The sequence below is a fragment of the Oryctolagus cuniculus genome, chromosome 6 (genome assembly GCF_964237555.1).
Source record: "Oryctolagus cuniculus chromosome 6, mOryCun1.1, whole genome shotgun sequence".
Lineage (NCBI taxonomy): Eukaryota > Metazoa > Chordata > Mammalia > Lagomorpha > Leporidae > Oryctolagus > Oryctolagus cuniculus.
Window position 1 is genome coordinate 119,907,456 of NC_091437.1, and position 14,512 is coordinate 119,921,967.

The 14,512-nt window shown below is 39.5% G+C and overlaps 1 protein-coding gene across 6 annotated transcripts in view; it reads right to left on the minus strand.

The window, feature by feature from the left end:
* Window positions 1–14,512, minus strand: part of VIRMA (vir like m6A methyltransferase associated) — a 73,182-nt gene that overhangs the window by 15,820 nt on the left and 42,850 nt on the right. For 5 of the 6 annotated variants that reach the window (XM_008255752.4, XM_002710693.5, XM_070075317.1 and 2 more), the window contains 6 exons: window positions 14,271–14,353; window positions 10,596–10,689; window positions 9,922–10,466; window positions 9,156–9,391; window positions 8,433–8,685; window positions 4,381–4,598 (listed from right to left, as the gene is read on the minus strand). In XM_008255752.4, the coding sequence (XP_008253974.1) occupies window positions 4,381–4,598; window positions 8,433–8,685; window positions 9,156–9,391; window positions 9,922–10,466; window positions 10,596–10,689; window positions 14,271–14,353 (1,429 nt within the window). Of the gene's footprint in view, window positions 1–4,380; window positions 4,599–8,432; window positions 8,686–9,155; window positions 9,392–9,790; window positions 10,467–10,595; window positions 10,690–14,270; window positions 14,354–14,512 lie in introns of all 6 variants that reach the window. The other variant, XR_011389238.1, reaches the window with a different exon arrangement.

Genomic DNA, 14,512 nt, shown 5'->3' on the forward strand with positions numbered 1-14,512 from the left:
TAGCTGTTTAACCCACTGTGCCACAACAATGCCCATCCTTAGGCTGGATCTTAACCATTGTAAATGCCCCTCACCTAAGAACTTTTTAACTCAAGGAAGTTACCGTTGTCTCGCAAGCCTGCTCAGGAAACCTAACTTGCATAATTACAAAGAGCAATTATCCTTATTAATACTCTAATCTGGGCCGGCGCCACGGCTCACTAGGCTAATCCTCCACCTGTGGCGCTGGTACTCTGGGTTCTAGTCCCAGTTGCTCCTCTTCTGGTCCAGCTCTCTGCTGTGGCCCGGGAAGGCAGTGGAGGATGGCCCAAGTGTTTGGGTCCTGCACCCGCATGGGAGACCAGGAGAAGCACCTGGCTCCTGGCTTCGGATCAGCGCGGTGCGCTGGCTGTAACAACCATTTGGAGGGGTGAACCAACGGAAGGAAGACCTTTATCTTGCACTGTCTAACTCTGCCTGTCAAAAAAAAAATAATAATAATAATCTGACACAAAGAAATCAAGGGTCTATAGCACAGGTCAGTAAACTGTAAAGAACCAGATGCTTTGCAGGCTATTCATAGCTCAGTCTGTTTATCTCTTATACACAACAGCAGTCTTAGTAAAAGTAAAAAAAGTAAAAGTAGTTTTAGCACACAAATGACTTAATCTTCTTTTTTTTTTTTGGGGGGGGGGGGGACAGGCAGAGTGGACAGTGAGAGAGAGACAGAAAGAAAGGTCTTCCTTTGCTGTTGGTTCACCCTCCAATGGCCACCACGGCCGGCGCATTGCGCTGATCCGAAGCCAGGAGCCAGGCGCTTCTCCTGGTCTCCCATGCAGGTGCAGGACCCAAGCACTTGGGCCATCTTCCACTGCACTCCCGGGCCACAGCAGAGAGCTGGCCTGGAAGAGGGGCAACCAGCACAGAATCCAGTGCCCCGACCGGGACTAGAACCCGGTGTGCCAGCACCGCAGGCGGAGGATTAGCCTATTGAGCCGTGGCGCCAGCCAACAAATGACTTAATCTTAACAGAACTTTCTTTACAAAAATTGGCAACATACTGAATATCCCCAGTAGACCAGCTTGCCAATTCTAATACACAGATTTCAGAACAAGAAATAATCATCAATTGCTATTTATTTAAGTATATATAGTTATAAATAAATTTAAGTACATATTTATATATAAATATGTATAAAACCTTTATAATAGTCTTATTTAAATTATTCTATGCATTATATGGTTCCTCTAGTATTCAGCTATGTCTCTTAAGATATAATTAGCCAAAATACAAATAACTGTATTATATATTACATAAATACAATATAAAATAATATTAACACTATACATGTTATATACATGTGTTTGTTTTTGGAAAATGTAGTTGGCTCCTGAGATGTTTTTGCAGTAAGACTTTGGTAAAGCAATACAAAAAGGATAAAAATTAAGATTCTAGCTCTTGAAAACTTTATAGCATAATAAAATGTAAACATACAAGAGGAATGAGACTGAATACAAAGGTAATATTGTTATGAGAAAAAGGATAGTGGGGAGCACTTCAGCTCAGCTTGCAACACCAGCATCCCATGTCGGAGCTCCAGTTCAAGTCCCAGCTCCTTTACTTCCAATCCAGATCCCTGATAATGTGCCAAGGAAACCAACAGATGTCCCAAGTACTTGTGCCCCTGACACCAATGTGGATGGAATTCCAGGCTCTTGGCTTCACCCTCAGTCATTGTGCCCCATTTGGGAAGTAAACCATCAAATGGAAGGTATCTCTTAATATCTCCATCTCTTGATTTCTCTCCCTCCCTAGCAAATGGAAGATATTTCCCAATACCTAACTCTGCCTATCAAATAAATAAATACACCTTAAAAAACAAAACAAAAAAGAGGCACAGCAGGTTAAACCACCACCTACAATGTCGCATCAAAGCTCCTGGGTCCTGGTTTCAGCCTGAGCTTTGCAGTCAACTGGGGAATCAATCAGCAGATGGAAGATCTCCCTGACTCTAACTCTGTCTTTCAAATAAATAAATAAATCTTTTTAAAAATGCAATCTTAAAAAGAGGAAAAGCATGGGTTCAATTAGACTACACCAATTACTAGTCTCTACAAACAACTTTAAGCAACAGAGTCATACTTACACAATTAACCAAAAACTGGAGCCCAATACATACCTATCAGAAGATCTAATGAGTAGTCAGCATTGCAGTGCAGCGGGTTAAGCCACCACCTGCAATGCCAGCGTCCTATATGGGCACTGGTTTAAGTCCCAGCTGCTCCACTTCCAATCCAGCTCTTTGCTAAAGGCCTGGGAAAAGCACCAGAAGATGTCCCAAGGCTTTGGCCCCTGCCATCCACATGGGAGACCCAGATGAAGCTCCTGGCTATCTGCTTCAGCCTGTCCCCCACCTCCCCACCCCCCGACAAAACCTTTTATTTAAGGAATACAAACTTTATGTATTTCATAAACACAACTTTAGGAATACAGTAATTCTTCCCACCATACCAGCCCTCCCACCCCTCTTCCTCCTCCCTCTCCTATTCCCATTTTTATTTTTTACTAGGATCTATTTTCAATTAACTTTATATACATATGATTAACTCTATACTAAGTAGAGTTAATTCAGCCTGTCTTAGCCCCAGCTGTTGCAGCCACTTGAAGAATAAACCAGAGGATGGAAGTGTGCTCGCTCGCTCGCTCTCTTCTCTCTCTCTCCCTGTCTCTCCCTCTCTAACTCTGATCTTCTAAAAAACAGATATATATTGAAGAAACAAAAAAAAGTTCTAATGAAAAACTGACAATACCAAGTTCTGGTAAAGATGAGTAACAAGTGGGACTCGAACACATTGTTAATAGGGATGTAAAAGCAGACTGGCTATTTCTGGTAAGAAACACATACCTACCACATGACTCATCCTAGGGGCCCAAAATCATTCCTAGGTGTCTACCCCAGAAAAATGGAAACTTAAGTTCACATCAAAATCTATGTGCAGGAGCCGGCACTGTGGCATAGTGGATAAAGCTGCCACTTGCATCTTTTACAAAATAAAAGTTTCTTAGAATGACACATGTTCATGTTCCTTTATGTCAAAGAAAAAGAAAAGTTGATTTTACTTTGTGAAACCACCATTGTCTGGCTATTAGGAGTTAACAAAGGCATAAAAGAAAAAGAAAATGACTTCAGGGCTGTTACCGTGGCATAGTGGACTAAGCCTCTGTCTGCGGCTCCCGGATCCCATATGGGTGCTGGTTCAAGTTCCGACTGCTCCTCTTCCTATCCAGCTCTCCACTATGGCCCAAGTGCTTAGGCCCCTGCACCCACATGGGAGATCAGGAAGCAGCTCCTGGCTTTGAAACAGCTCAGCTCCAGCCATTGTGGCCATCTGGGGAGGGAACCAGCAAGTGGAAGACCTCTCTGTCTTTCCCTCCCTATAACTCTACTTCTCAAATAAATAAATAAAAAATCTTAAAGAAAGAAAGAAAATGCCTCCAGAGAATTCCTCAAGTCTCCTTTTAACATTCTTCTGCTTAGCCTTAGCAACATACTCATATTAGAAGAAATAAACGCCTACATAGCCCTAACTCCAAGACAAGCTAGATGTCATCTATAAAAGACAAATTAACCAACCTGATTCTCTAATCCTCTGTACCAGGATATCCTCTGATTAATAAGACTGCCTGATTTGGGAAATGAATCAACAGATGAAAGATATTTCTCCCTTCTCTTTTTCTCTTTACTTTGTCACTCTGCCTTTTAAGCTGGAGAAAACAAAGTTTCTGGAGCTGGCACTATGGCACAATAGGCTAAGCCTCTGCCTGAGGCACCGGCATCCCATATGGGTACCAGTTTGTGTCCTAACTGCTCCACTTCAGATCTAGCTCTGTGCTATGGCCTGATAAAGCAGCAGAAGATGGCCCAAGTCCTTGGGCTCCTAAACCTAAGTGGGAGACTCAGAAGAAGCTCCTGGATTCTGGCTTCCAATCAGCCCAGCTCTGGTCCTTACAGCCACTTGGGGAGTGAATCAGCAGATGGAAGATCTCTCTCTCTCTCTCTCTCTCTTACTCTGTCTCTCTGCCTTTGAAATAAGTAAATAAATCTTAAAAAAAAAAAAAAAAAAAAAAAAAAAAACTATGTGCAAATATGCTTAACACTTTTATTACTAACTGCCCAAAGTTAGAAACAATGTGGCCTGCTAGAATATGACTCACCAATAAAAAAGATTCTATCACCACCATAACGTTTCACTAATGAATCTTTTTCTATAAATACAAAATTAACTTATGAATGAAACTACACCTTCAACTTTCTACAATAGGTAGGAATTAATTAATTTGGGGTGATGACAGTGAAAAAAATCAAATCTCAGAATATATTAAATTAGATAAAAAGTTACCTTTTTAAATGAAATAATCCATAATCATGCTCTGCAAGAAACATCATCGTTCTGACACATGTCAGTAAACAGTTGTAGCTGCTCTCAGAGTGAGCCAGTGTAGCCAGCAGACAGTCACAGATTGAGGCCATCAGCTCTTTGTTTGGTAGAGAATTGGAGAGCTGCTCCAACTCAGAAATAGAACCATCAGATGAGCTTGGCAAAATAAGTGCAATGTCCTGTGAGGGTAGGAAGGTTGTGGGGAAAAACAGAATTCTTATATGAAAATCACCATCACTTAGCACCTTTATATCAGAACACAGCGATTAATAATTATCTCATTCAAACACTATTATATGCCCATCCAAACATAAATTCAGACACATTAAGAACAAAGGAGTCATTTTACCCTTTTGTAAAAGTTAACAAAAATACACACCTAAAAGAATACTTACATATTTTACTACTTTAAAAGTAATATCTTACAAGGTTTTTTTTTCTTTCTATATTATACCATATATTATATTTTCAGATGCTTAAACTTAAAAAAGTTTAGGATGACCAAATCTCTTACCAGAGTACTGGTTCAAGTCCCAGTTACCCTGCTTCTGATTCATCTCTCTGCTAATGCCCTTGGGAAGAAGTGGATGATGGCTCAAGTACTTGAGTTCCTACCATCCACATGAGAGACCCAGACAGAGTTCCTAACTCTTGGTTTCAGCCTAGCCCAGCCCCAGCTGTTACAGCCTTTGGAGGGAATGAGAAGACAGATAGAAGATCTCTGTTTCTCCTTCTCTTCCTGTCACTCTACTTTTCAACTTTGGCCCACTCTAGGAAACTTTCAATAAACATATCAATACTGGAATTTAAAAAAAAGGGGGGGGGGGATGGAGCAAATGAATATTATAGCAGTCTTCCAATTAAATACATGCCTCTACTTTTTAAAATTCAAGTATTATACAATCCTAAGCAAGTTTAGCGAACACTAATTATAAAAACTCCCACTATTCCTCTTATACAAGTAAGATTTCACAGGAGCATTGTTTTGTTATGTTTCATCATCTTTAATTACTTAAAAATACTGCAAACCATTATTCAATTTCTCCTAAAACTACAAAAAAAATGTGAATAAGAAAACAGAAACGTAACAGTCTGAACAGAGTTCACAGATGAGGTCTGTGTCGATATGGCAGTTAGAACACATTAGTGCTATTCAGTACACTCATCCATCCTGATATAGGCTATGTAAGATTTACCAACCACTGAAGTATACAGATACAAGGATTTAAAATATTCTTCCTATCAGGCCCAAAAATTATTTTCTACCAGGTCACCCTTTTGTGAAAACAAGTCACCAAAAAAAAAAAAAGTTCCTTCTTGAGTCTTAAATGTAAGCAGACTGGACATACATGCTGCTAGAAAAAGATATTTATCCAAAATGAGCTTCTATTAAAAAAATATTCTGGGGGCTGGTGTGACACAGGTTAAGCTGCCACTTGAGATGCCAGCATCCCATATCGGATGTGCTGCTTCAAGTCTTGGATGCTTTATTTCCAATCTAGCTTCCTGCTAATGTGCCTGGGAAAGCAATGAATAATGGTCCAAATTCTCTGGCTCCTGCCACCCATTGGGAGACCAGCTTAAGAGCTGGCTTCTGTCTGGCCAAGATTTTGCTGTAGCACATGTCTGGGAAGGGAAACAGTGGATAGAAGATATTCTCTCTCTACTCTACGTTGCTCTGCTCTTTAAAGGTTAAGCGCCATCTGCAGTGCTAGCATCCCATATGGGTGATGGCTCTAATCTTGGATGCTCCACTTTCATTCTAGCTCCCTGCTAATGTGCCAATGCCCAAGTGCATGGGCCCCTGCACCCATGTGGGAGACCCGGATGAAATTCCTGGCTCCTAGCTTCAGCCTGGCCAAGGTCTGGCCACTGGGGCCATTTGAGGAATGAACCAGCAAATGGTTCTCTCTGTAACTCTGACTTCCAAATAATGAATATTTTTTTAAAAAAGAGCAAAATTATATATAATAGAACAAATAAAAATACTAAAAGGAATAAAGTAGACTCTTTAATTAACACACAATTATTCTTATGTGTTTACATTTAACTGAAAAGTGATCCCTGTTAAATATAAGAGTGGGAGTAAGAGAGGGAGGAGATGTCCAGTTCGGCTCAATCGGACTTACCCTTAATGGTAGAGTTAGAAACATGCCAGAGGATCCCAATTCAATCCCATCAAGGTGGCATGTACCAATGCCATTTCACTAGTCAAAGTGATCAGTTTCAGTTCATAATTGATCATAATGATAGGATTAAGTGTAAAAGGGATCACATAAACAACACTAGTGTCTGCTAATAATAACTGATAGAATTAAAAGGAGAGAACAATCCAACATGGGAAGCAGGATACACAGCAGACTCATAGAATGGCAGATGTCCTAAACAGCACTCTGGCCTCAGAATCAGCCCTTAAGGCATTCGAATCTGGCTGAAGAGCCCATGAGAGTATTTTAGACATGGAAAGCCAAGACACTGTGGCAAAAAAAAACAAAAAACAAAAAAAACACACACACACACACACACACACACAAAACCCTAAATGAAGGATCTCTGGGAGTGAGAGCCCAGTGGAAAGCACGGGCCATCAAAGAAGGAGGTACCTTGCTCTGAAGGGAGGAGAGAACTTTCACATTGACTATGGCCTTGTCTAAATAAGATCAGAGGTGGCAAACTCGAGAGGCTTCCATAGCCTTGGCAACTCATGACAAGAGCCTCGGGGGAATACCGACGTCATAAATAAGAGTGTCAATTGTTAAATCAACAACAGGAGTCACTGTGCACTTATTCCCCATGCAGGATCTCTGTCCTTAATATGTTGTATTATGTGAATTAACAGTATAACTAGTACTCAAACAGTACTTTATACTTTATTTCTGTGTGGGTTCAAACTGTTGAAATCTTTACTTAGTATTTACTAAATTGATCTTCTGTATATAAAGATAATTGAAAATGAATCTGATGTGAATAGGATGGGAGAGGGAGCTGGAGAATGGATGGTTGTGGGTGGGAGGGAGGTTATGGGCAGAAAAAGCTGCTATAATCCAAAAGTTGTACTTTGGAAATTTATATTTACTAAGTAACAGTTTTAAAAAATTACATATAATATATAATATAATATAAAATATAATATAACATATTTTTTGCCTGGAAAAATTATATCTGATAACCAGTCAGCAGGAACACACTGATACACTAAAGTGCCACAAGATATAGTAATCTTCAAAGATTCCAACCACAATGGGCTTTAAAATTCTCATTAACTCATGAATCTGGAATTCAATGATACAGACAGCAGGAAACAATACTGTTAACCAACAAACTATGTGCAGAGTAACCTAAAATACACTAAAACTGTAGAGAACATAAAGTCAACAGGAGAGTGTTATATTAATTCAATCAATCACAAGGTTATAAAATTCAAGAATGACTTGGTGTAAGATATTACTGGAAGGAAAATGAAAATAGTAGATATAACCAACCTGAAAAAAATACAGAAGCAGTGGCAGATAAAGCAAATACCCGATATCATAATGAGGAAAAAAACTTTACAGAAAAACCTGTGAAACACTAACCCAAAGAAATAAAGCAATATGGGGTCAGGGTCATGGTGAAGTGGGTAAACCTGCCACTCACAACACTGGCATTCCACATGGGTGCCAGTTCCAAGTCCCAGTTGCTCCACTTCTGATCCATCTCCCTGCTAATGGCTTGGGGAAAGCAGTGGAAGATGGTTCAAGTGTTTGGGCACCTCACATGGGAGACCTGGAAGAAGTACCTGGCACCTGGCCCCTGGCTCTGGCCCAGCCCAGCCCCAACCACTGTTGCTGACTTTCAAATAAATAAATAAATTTTTTTAAAAGAAAAAATGAAATAAAGCACCAAACTATTTACTATTCCTTCACTAGTCAAATTTATCTCCTTAAACAAAAGCAGAGGTAATTGCTAAGATTTATATCAGAGGCGCTTGAAAACACAAACACACACAGATTTCATAAAATAACTATATATACCTGGTCACAGAGAGATTGCAAAATCGATGTGATGTATTCAACACACTGCTGGCGAATAACACTGTCTCCAGGAGACCGAACCAAAGCTAAAAGATCTTGGAAAATCTCTGCATATCTTTCATCACCTTTAATAGTCCCATTAATTAGATGCAAAATAGCTAATTTACAAGCTTTGTGTGAAGCCAGAGCATCAAGAAGAGCAAGCAACCTGGTAGTTTGGCTAGTATACTGTTTTTCTTTATCTTCTGAAGTGCTGAAATAAAATCAACAAATTTAGTAAACAAAGTTCTGGATTTTAAGGCATTGTTTAATACTTATTATTCAATATATACCAGCTTAATGCATTTCAAATAAGATTTACAAACCACTGAAGTATACAGATATATTCATTCCTTGAATATAATGACAACTTCCCTGGAATTTTATAATTATTATAAAATTTTATAAATTCAGGTTTTTAATAAATTCAAAGCTTCTTTATACTTCACCTTTCAAACACACTCAAAAGACTTCAAGGTATCTTGTATGTAAAAGGATGAGGTAAATCTTCCTAATTAAAATAAATCTACAAAAATTCATACATACATGTATGTATATGTGTATATTTATATGAATACATATTATCTGGGCATTTTAAATCCTAGTTTCCAAATTCCAAATTCCAAAAAAGTTTATGTGTCAAGAATAACCTGAAGAAAATGTTTTAATGCAAAATGAAAATACCTTTGCAAGTCTTCTACAATCAAATCCAACACAGTTCTCATAATCAGAAGTGCAGTTGGTGAGGCAAGGTCACACAATTGAACACAAATACGCCGTAACATATGTTGAATGGGCTGGCAAGTTGTGCCAGAGAAAGAGCGAACTATTTCTTGGAGCAACTTTGCTTGAACATGAAGGTGCATGCTCCACAATTTTCGGGTGTTGAGTGCCACTGATATATCATGTGGCTCAATAACCTGTTAAAAAAGTATAATGTGTGTATACATAGATTTTTAATATTTATTTATAGTCACAAAAGCTGTTCAGGGAGAACTGTTGTAAAAAGAATATCATTTCTACATGCTTTTAACATCTGATTTTCTATCATATAATTAAACATTTGCTTGAATTCAATGAGTCTAAAAAAATCTTAATGTTGTTAGATCAGCAGTTAGTTGAGCAGAGTCCACTGGTGGAGCAACCTAGTTACTGGCACATCTAACACACGGTAAACGGGGGGAAAAAGGATTTAAAGTAACAGAAATACGTGAATACAATTATACATAACAGCACAAAACTCACTTTAACATAAAAATTTATGTAAAATGTTACCCCCATATTTCATCAATGACCAACTAGCTTCAGTTTTATCTCACCTTCATCCAGTTATTTTTATGTCTTTTCTGGAAGAGGAGGATGAGGGTTTTTGTTTTTTAACAAAACCACTGGCTCTTAAAAAAGTATTACCGCAGTCATTTATAAGATGCATGTTATATGGAAGTGATACCTGAGTTGTTTGCATGGGCAATGGAAGAGGCAGCAGCTCTGAAAGAAGTATGAGTCCAGAAAAAAATCCTTCAGGAACTTTCAAGATTGAAGAAAGAACTTCTTTTAACATTAAAGACCAAGTATTATTGGCCAGTGTCTCTTCAGAGATAGTGAGTTTTTCATTAACTCCTTGTGTAAAAGTCAGTAAAATATCAATGATATCATTCTGAATTTTCTGTTCATCACTATCCAAACGACCTGAGAGGGGGATAGAGCACAGGAGCATGTGTAAAGTAACAAGTGCTGAGGGAACACGCATGTCCTTAAACTCAAAGGATCCACCTCTCAGGAGTTCCGTTAACATTGTTTTAAGAAGAGTGAGTGTGCAGCGAGCCATTGAAATAGTAGTAACTCTGTGAAGAGTAGTGCCCATGTTGACATGGAGCCTCCAAGGCTGAGTCAGAATACTATTCAATTTTTGCAGAACCCGAATAAAGGTGTCCATTCCTTCTGCAGAAAAGAGCTGAATAACTGCAAGATTCCATTTCAGGTCTTTCTGTTGCCCTTTATATGGGATAAGAGGGGGGAAAAATTAATTACTTATATGTTAATGATTCATAATTTCAACTTATTTAATAAATGATTCTTATCTAGGTTTAAACAGTAGTTCTTAAAGTAGAATGGCCATATTACCTTCTACAGGAGGTGGTGGACAAGCCACATTACAGAGAACACGTAAGGCAGTGGTAAGGCCAACTCCTTCTGGGGTCATCAAGTTATCAATATTCTTTAAAAATAAAAATGAGCACAAAATTTAATTTGACAATATCCATCAAAGAAAATTCCAAACAATGCATTACTTAAAAATATGAGCTTTAAGTTAATTACATACAAAATTCTATATTTATTAAATACATTTAAAATATAATGAAGTTTCTAAAGCTAAAAAGGTTTATCAAGATTATTTGATCGCTGGCATACACTGTTCTATATGGGATACCACATTACTGCAACACCATCATCCCATATCAGAATGTGGGTTCAAGTTTCAGATGCTCAGCTTCTAACCCGGCTCTCTGCTAATGCACCTGGGAAAGCAGCAGAAAATGGCCCCACTGCTTGGACCCCCTCCATCCAGGTGTTTTGACCATTTGGGGAATGACCCAACAGATAAAAAGACCTCTCTTTCTCCTTTGCTCACTCTGCCTTTCAAGTAAATAAAAATAAACCTTTTTTTTTTTTTAATTTAAAGTTTACTGCAGCATTTAAGTAACATTACAAAGTACTAAAACAAGGGCCAGCTTTTTGGTGTAGCTAGTGAAGTCGCCACCTGTGACTCTGGCATCCCATATGGGTGCCAGTTTGAGACTCCACTTTTCCACTTTTGATCCAGTTCCCTGCTAATGACCTGGGGAAGCAACAGAGGACAGCACAGGTGCTTGGGCCTCTACACCCACTGGAAGATCAGGACGAAGCTCCTGGCTCATGGCTTCAACCTGGCCCAGCCATAGCCATTGTAACCATCTGGGGAGTAAAATAACAAATGGAAGATCTCTCTCTTTGGCTCTCCCTCTCTCTCTGTAACTCTTTCAAAATGAAAAAATGTTTTTATTTTAAAAAGTATTTAAACAAAGAACAGTTATTGCAGAAACACATGAAACTGTCTATTTTTTTATTTTATAAGGATTCATTTATTTGAAAGGCAGCGTTACAGAGGGAGAAAGACAGAGACAGAGACAGAGAGAAAGTTACCATAAGAAAGTCTCACAAGGGTGAGACTGGGTCAGGATGAGGCCAGGAGGCACAAGCTTCTTCCATGTCTCTCACAAAGATGCAGGGGCCCAAGCATCTGGGCCATCCTCCAAAGCTTTCCCAGACACATAAACAGGGAGCTGGATCAGAAGTAGAGTACCCAGGACACAAATCAGCACCCACATGGGATGCCAGTGTCCAGAAGAGCAGCTTAATCCATTGTATCACAATGTCGGTCCTTACTACAGGACATTAACTGTACCTCTGGCTCAATAAAAAATGATATAATGGGCTGGCACTGTGGCATAGTGGGTAAAGCTGCTGCCTGCAGTGCTGGCATCCCATATGGGTGTCAACTACTCCATTTCCGATCCAGCTCTCTACTATTGCCTGGAAGGGCAGTGGAAGATGGCCCAAGTGCTTGGGCCCCTGACACCTACATGGGAGATGTAGGTGAAGCTTCTGATTTTCGTCTGGCTGAAACTGACCATTGCAGCCATCTGGGGAGTAAACCAGTAGATGAAGACCTATCTCTCTCTCTTTCTCTCTCTCTCTGCCTCTCTAATAAATACATAAATAAATCTTTAAAAAACAAACAACATAATGAAAAGTACTAGATGTCACTGGAGATAGAAAGCAAAACTATGACTACACCTCAGGAAGTAAAAGTATTTGTAGGAAGAGTAAAAAGATAACAAGGGGGCCGGCGCCGCGGCTCACTAGGCTAATCCTCCACCTTGCGGCGCCGGCACACAGGGTTCTATTCCCAGTCAGGGCGCCGGATTCTGTCCCGGTTGCCCCTCTTCCAGGCCAACTCTCTGCTGTGGCCAGGGAGTGCAGTGGAGGATGGCCCAAGTGCTTGGGCCTTGCACCCCATGGGAGACCAGGAGAAGAACCTGGCTCCTGCCATAGGATCAGCGCGGTGCGCTGGCCGCAGCGCGCCGGCCACGGTGGCCATTGGAGGGTGAACCAATGGCAAAGGAAGACCTTTCTCTCTGTCTCTCACTGTCCACTCTGCCTGTCAAAAAAAAAAAAAAAAAAAAAAAAAAAAAGATAACAAGGGGGCCGGTGCTGTGGCATAGCGGGTAAAGCCACCGCCTCCAGTGCCAGCATCCCATATGGGTGCTGGTTGGAGCCTGGCTGCTCCACTTCCAATCTAGCTCTCTGCTATGGTCTGGAAAAGCAGTGGAAAGATGTCCTAAGTCCTTGGGCCCCTGCACCCACGTGGGAGACCAAGAAGCTCCTGGCTCCTGGCTTCGGATTGGTGCAGCTCCAACCACCGTGGCCAACTGAGGAGTTAACCAGTGGATGGAAGACCTCTCTTTCTCTGCCTCTCCTTCTCTCCCTGTGTAACTCTGACTTTCAAATAAATAAATAAATAACCCTTTAAAAAAAAAAAAAGACAACAAGGTAGAGAAATCAAAGCACACAAATCTGAAGTAGAAAAACCTAAATACCACTTTGCTGTTAGGTTAGAATAGTTACAAATTAAACACACATAAATTACTTTAAAAACACACATTACAAACTATAATTCTAAGGCCAAGATGATTTAGTCATTGTCTTTCTCTTTTCCATTCCCTTTCTCTCTGACACAAACACACATATACAGGCTTATTTTTTCCATGAAAGAAGAGATAATTCAAGGTTCATTCTGCCCTTAAAACTTTGTATGTATCCAGGAGTACCTTTTACCCTTCTATTCTACACAATAGATTAATTAAGAAGCATGTGTAAAACAAACAAACAAACAAAAAAAAGTGGAGCAGGTGTTGTAGCATACCAGGTAAAGCTGCCACCCGTGGCACCAGCATCCAATAGGGGCGCAAGTGCAAGTCCCAGATGCTCCACTTCTGACTGGGCTCCCTAATAATGGCCTGGGAAAAGCAGTATAGGACTGCCCAAGTACCTGGGCCCCTGCTACCCACATGGGAGACCAGGGAGAGCTTCTGGCATTTGGCTTTGGCCTGACCCAGCCCTGGCCACTGTGGCCATCTGGAGAGAGAACCAGCAGATGGAGGATCTCTGTCTCTCCTGCTGTCTCTGTAACTCTGACTTTCAAAGAAATATCTAAATCTTTGTAAAAAATATGAAACAATGAAGTGATATTACCACAATCTATATGATTTATATAGATTTAATTAATTTCAACTTGTATGCACTATTTCAACTAAAGATTTAATCATCCCAAATTAACAAAGAAAACTAGCCACCACTCAATAATTCAGAATTGGTCAAGGAATTTTCACTTAAATATTTTGAGTGAAATTCAACTGCATTAATAAAAGTTCAACTGAAAACTGTATGTTACATTATCCTAACATTTTAACTCTAAAACATTTTGTAAATGCTATCAGAGTGGTAAGTGAAACTATTCCCATTTCAGAGGAAAACTCAAAGTTCTGGTAGGGAAATACAGTATACACAGTTATATGCATGTGTGTTCACCTGCACATAAAACCATTTACATTTATATATCAATCCAAAGCTAAAAAGTCTAATAAATCAATCAAGAATACATAATTTCTGCATTATCTACAAACCTACTTTAAGGCAGTATCACTATACTCTACCAGATACTTTCACAGACTCAAAGCTCTTTGAAGTTTTGCTTACCTGCTTAACATACTCAATTAGGTTTGGGATGCAGTTAATTTCAAATCTAAGGTTTTTCAGAGGTTCAAGCCACTTGCCAAGTTCTTAAAAACAAAAGAAATAATTTATAGTATTTAAAAATAAAAGCCTTTGTAGCAAGAGAAGTAAAAGTTCTCCAAAGAAAAACACTACCAGATCTATAATGATTTCAACAACTTAAGTTTCATAAAAAGACGAATTGTGTCTACTTCTATAAGTAAGCT